Here is a 2,759-nt window from a genome sequence, read left to right on the forward strand (position 1 = left end):
TCGATTTTTTTAATTAAAAAAGCCAATTTTTCTCGAAAATCAAAAACCAAAAAAAATGATTTTTTTAAAATAAAAAAAAAACTTAATTTTTCCGAAAAATAAAAAAGTTGATTTTTTCGATTTTTTTTCTTTTTTCGAATATAAAAAAAGTTAATTTTTTATATTCGAAAATGAAAAATAGTCTATTTTTTCCAAAAAAAAAAATTAAATAGAAAAACTTAATTTATTTTAAATATAAAAAAATCGATGTTTTAAGAAAAAGGTCAATCTTTCATGAAAAAAAAATTCCATATATAAAAAAGTCAAATTTTAAATTAAAAAAATGATTTTTATTTAAATTTAAAAAATCAATATTTTTTCAAAAAAGTTAACTTTTGAAACTATTAGAGCCTTGAAGCCTTACTTGAATTTTAAGAGTCTTTAGCTTAGGAGGCCTACATATTTATAAGCTCATTTATTTTTAAAATTTTGAACCTCCTATATTTTTTTACCTTAAAAGTTAGGCATCGACGCCCTAAATTGATAACTCTACTTGTCATTGTCATCAACATATAATTTATGTTTGTGTTTCCATTAAAAAAAATTTAAAGAATAATGGAGATGGAGAATAATGACATATCAAAATATAGAAGAATATTATGTCAAAAAATTTATAAAATCTTTATTAAATGTTCCACTGAGGTTGTCCTTTTATCATAGCTGGAACTTCTTTTTCTTTGTCATCTTCATTCTATTCTATTCTTGAGAAGATAGGCTAAGGGCTTTTTCCAAAGTTGTGTTTTCATCTGAATAGATTGAGCAATCATCGTGTCTAACACCTCAACTGTATTACTGGTTTCCACATCATCTTTATACTTCATCGTGTTCCGGACATCTATCTTGAGTTCTCCATCATAAACTTTTAGAGTTATGGTTCCTTCCTCTATGTCTACCATGCATCGTCTAGTCTCTAGAAACGGTCTTCCTAAGATAAATGGAATCTCTTCATCTTCAGGAATTTCCATAATCACAAAATTAACAGGAAACACAAATTTGTCTATTTTTACCATAACATATTCTATTATCCCATAGGGTCTTTTCACTGAGTGATCTGTAAACTGAAGTGTCCTTCTGGTATCTTGAATCGTACCAATGCCTAGCTTCCTGTAGATGGATAAAGGTATAAGACTCACACTAGCCCCTAAAACAACAAGTGTCTTCTTGAATTTTCTATCTTCAATTTTGCATGGAATGGTGACAGAGTCCTTATCTTTCTTTTTCACACTAATCTTCATACCTTGTAACATAGCACTACATGTTTCCATCAAAAGGATAGGTTCAATGTCTGTTGTGCATTTCTTGGAGATTGTATCTTTCATGAACTTGACATATATACGCATTTGCTTCAGCGCCTCATAAAAGGTATGTTATTTGAAGCTTTTTGAACATTTCTAAGAACTTCTCAAAATTATTTTCATTTTGATCCTTCTTCTTTTCTCTTTGGGGATATGGTAGTCTGATGATAAGTTTTTGCTTCTTTTTTTCTTTTTCAACCACTTTTGGTGTAGCTACCTCTTCACGACTCTTCTGATGATCTTTTATTTCCAGATCTACCTCTAACAAATGGTCTTCTTCAGCTGATTTATCTTCGGGACTCTTAGTTGTCTTCCCACTTCTTGCCATCCCAATACTCACATTATTATGTTCTCTTGGATTTGTCATTGTTGTGCTAGTAAGGGTACCTTGTACTTGACAACCAGTTATATGTTGTGTTATTTGACCCATTTAAATTTCTAGGTTTTTAATAGAAGTTGTAGTGTTCCTTTGGTTGTTTCTTGTTTCTTCTTGAAATTTGGAATTTTTAATAGCCATCTTTTCAATAGCTATGTCCCAATCTGCCTTCTTTGGAGCTTGTTGTTAATATTATGGTGGAAATTGATTCTAGTAGTTTTGTTGAGGTTGGTACTGTTGTTAATTTTGATAGTTCATAGGACCTTGCTTTTGAACATTCCCTTGTTGATCTTTCTAGGAGAAGTTTGGATGATTCTTCCAACATGGATTGTAAGTATTAGAATAGAGGTTATTTTGTTTCAGATGATTCACTTCTTTAGTTTATTGCACATGTGCCATACAATACATAGCAAAGTGAGGACCACCGCAAATTTCACAACTAACTGCTTGGACCGGTTGAACCTTAGCCACTTGTTGAGTACTCACATTCATTGCTTTAAGTATTCTTTCAACTTCAGTTGCAACTTGATCTTCCATCTTTATACTATAAGTTGCTAGTTTCAAATCGATCACTTCTTATGGCTTGCTTGTGCACCTATCATACAACTTTAGGTGTTCATTGGTAGTTATGGCTTCTATGATCTTCTTGATATCATTGGCTATTGTAAAGTTTGATTAGCCACCAGCAGCTGTATCGATAAGTTGTTTAGTCTTAAACATGAGCCCATTAACAAACATCTTCATCTGTTCAGTTTGATCTAAATTGTGTGTAGGACAAGCAACAATAAGCCTCTTAAATCTCTTATACGGATCACCCAGTTATTCACCCTCTTTTAGTTTAAAGTTGAGGATGTCATATATCTTTCAGAGGAAAACTAAAGCAGGAAAATACTCATTCATAAATGTTTTTTCCATCTCTTTTCAAGTAGTGATACTTCCAATAGGAAGTGAATAAAACCATTCTTCGGCGTCTTCAGCTAAAGTAAATGAAAACATTCTTAACTTTTTACTTTCTTCAGTGTGCCCCTTTATCTTAATAGTAGTACTCA

At 31.2% G+C, this 2,759-nt stretch overlaps 1 protein-coding gene across 1 annotated transcript; it reads right to left on the reverse strand.

Annotated features, from left to right (window-relative positions):
- Positions 1 to 725: 725 nt before the first annotated feature.
- LOC127079946 (uncharacterized) lies at positions 726 to 1,379 on the reverse strand. The gene has a single exon (XM_051020294.1). The coding sequence runs from the start codon at positions 1,377 to 1,379 to the stop codon at positions 726 to 728; it is 654 nt and encodes a 217-aa protein (XP_050876251.1).
- Between the last annotated feature and the right edge of the window lie 1,380 nt (positions 1,380 to 2,759).

Source organism: Lathyrus oleraceus, chromosome 5 (assembly GCF_024323335.1).
Source record: "Lathyrus oleraceus cultivar Zhongwan6 chromosome 5, CAAS_Psat_ZW6_1.0, whole genome shotgun sequence".
NCBI classification, from domain to species: Eukaryota; Viridiplantae; Streptophyta; class Magnoliopsida; order Fabales; family Fabaceae; genus Lathyrus; species Lathyrus oleraceus.